Here is a 2,442-nt window from a genome sequence, read left to right as displayed (position 1 = left end):
TGCGACTGGGATATCCTTGTCCGGGCCGGCAAGCGCTCAAAGGTGAAATCTGCCTCCACTGTGGCGGGCTCGACCTGCATCTTCTCGCCGTCCTCGAGGAGATCGGCCTTTATCTCATCCTCGTCCTCTGGGGGTTCGGGCTCTGCTTCGATCACCTCGATAGTTATCTCGTCAGGGGCCTCATCCATCCGCTCGCTATCATCAAACAACTGCGTGTGAGGCTCGGCGCTCATGGGAGGTTCAGCGTCCTTGTCTTCGACTTCTTCCACTATGGCCGTATCTGGACTTTCGGGAGAGCAGTCCGACTGGGGCTGCGCTGGCGATGTTCGCTCGACCTCCATCGACGTCTCTGCTGAAGTCTGTGGCTGCGAGTCGGGAGCTGCATGTGCTTCGGCCGCTGTGCCGGTTCGATGCGCCGGATCGAGGTCGGCTGGTGACTGAGAGCCAGAAGGCTCAGCGATGGTCTTCGTCTTTTCCACCCACGCCGCCCAAACCGCCCTCACCCTCCTCTCCACACTCTCCGCCTCGCCCTCCACCTCCCTCACAAGGGCCCTCCGCCGGCCCTTGACCTCCGCCACGCCACGGCTCTCCACGGCATCCAGTGCGGTCAGCAGCCGACTGAGCTCCTCGAGATAGGCGTGCAGCGGCGCGTTGCCCGGCGTGTACGCAAGGTCCGGGCGCGTCGGCTCCGCGGCGTCATCTGCGTCCGGGCGCGTCGGCTCCGCGGCGTCATCTGTGTCCGGGCTGGCTTGCGTTGCGCTCGCTAATGCATCCACGTCCGCGCGGACCGCGATCTGCCCGCCACCGGGCACGACGAAATCAAGCGCGGCGGGGAAGACGAAGTTTGAGCGCAGGCCGGCGAAGCGCGTGCGGAGGCCGGCGATGGTGCGGAGCGCGTTGGCGCGTGCGGCATGCGCGCGGTACGTCTCCTGGATCTTGCGCGCAGCGGCATCCTGCTGCGGCGTGTACTGCTGCACGTGCTGAGGCGCGGGCGAATTGGGCGGGGAATTCGTCCTCTCTTTCGGCGAAGGCGTGCGGATGGCGATGGTGTGCCGCGGGGACGTGCCTGCGTGCCGCGGGACGGGGCTGGGTGGTTGGTGCGCTGGGACAGAAGACGATCTTGTGCCAGCACCGGCAGGGTTCAGATGAGTATGCATGGCGTGCAAGGGGTTGTATGTCGGTTGTCGCCTATTCGACGGTGCGACGGTCTGTGAACGCAACGGTGTCCGCGTAGTGCGAGTGTTCTACGCACGGTCTTAGTCTACTGATCAAGCATACGCAGGGATAATATATTGGCTTACCAAGTCCCCGTCCCCAGGCAGCCAGCCGAAGCCGCGCAGGAAAGGATCATATTGGTGCGCCCGCTGACGATACAGCTCTTCTTCGTCTCGCCGCCTCTGCTCGTCGGCCAGGAGCTGCCGCATCCGCTCTTCCTTCATAGCCCGCCTCTCCTGCGCGAGCTTCCTCCGTTCCTCCTCCAGTCTTAAGCGCTCTTGCTCCCTCTCCAGCTGCTCGCGCCTCCTTTGCTGTTCCGCCATGACTCTCCGCTGGCGGGCGGCGGGCGACATACCGTATCCGTAGCTGCCATACGGAGAGGCGCTGTACGCGCCGTCGTAGGAGTCATTGTCCTCGTGAGTGCCGTCGTCGTCAAAGTAGTATGAGTTGTACGGCGTGTAGGCCTGACGCGCCGCGCGCGCACGGGCAGCACGCTCGCGGACCTCTTCTTGTGCGCGGCGGGCGGCGAAGTACTGCTCGCGCGCCGCGCGCTCATCAGCGAGGGCCTGCAGGTAGTCTTGATCGGGTGAGTATACAGGCGCGGCGCGCGAATATGCGTATGGGTTGGAGTAGTCTCCGTACGGGTTATAGCCGAACATGTTGTAGGATGTTATGGGTAGCGGGTCAATAGCGTGCGGTTGTGGATGCGCCTTGTAACTGCGATTATTAATATATGGTAGGGTGGAGATTCGGGGCAATTCGAGGACGAGCCTGGCGGTGGAGACGCTTATAGAAACGTCGGGAGCGCCCATATATGGAGCGCGCGATGTCGAGACAACGTCCCCCGCCCATCATGCGCCGCTAGCCCAGTCGCTAATAGGGCATGTGCTAGAACGTTCCAGCGTTCGCCGCCGCGACGCCGCGACAGGAACTTAGGAAGGACCGCCCGACTGACTTAACATATATAGTACCTCATGTACGCGACCGAGATTTGCAACTGCATAGTCGCTAAAGTCGATCAATGGTCCGAGCATAGTTGGGACGGTGCCGGTGTGTACACACCTTCACGCCATTAATTTACTTTGAGCGGGTATTGCTGTCTATCCTAGTACATCGTCATCGTGAGCATAACCCCGTCGAGGTCTGTAAGAGCCTGTCGGATATAACACTGCATATCGGTCTTCATCATCAAAATAGCACGATGTGCTGAACGCTCTGAGATCAGCT

At 61.6% G+C, this 2,442-nt stretch overlaps 1 protein-coding gene across 1 annotated transcript; it reads right to left on the bottom strand.

Annotated features, from left to right (window-relative positions):
- Positions 1 to 59: 59 nt before the first annotated feature.
- Positions 60 to 1,984, bottom strand: POSPLADRAFT_1076704 (hypothetical protein; the record flags this gene model as incomplete). The annotated part of the gene is made up of 2 exons (XM_024482942.1): positions 1,302 to 1,984; positions 60 to 1,244 (listed from the first exon to the last, which is right to left on the bottom strand). Coding segments are annotated over exons 1-2 (1,758 nt in total), but the record flags the coding sequence as incomplete, so codon positions are not given.
- Between the last annotated feature and the right edge of the window lie 458 nt (positions 1,985 to 2,442).

Source organism: Postia placenta (genome assembly GCF_002117355.1).
Source record: "Postia placenta MAD-698-R-SB12 unplaced genomic scaffold POSPLAscaffold_330, whole genome shotgun sequence".
Lineage (NCBI taxonomy): Eukaryota > Fungi > Basidiomycota > Agaricomycetes > Polyporales > Adustoporiaceae > Rhodonia > Rhodonia placenta.
Note: the sequence above shows the minus strand (reverse complement) of the source record. Positions and strands in the feature narration are given on the sequence as shown.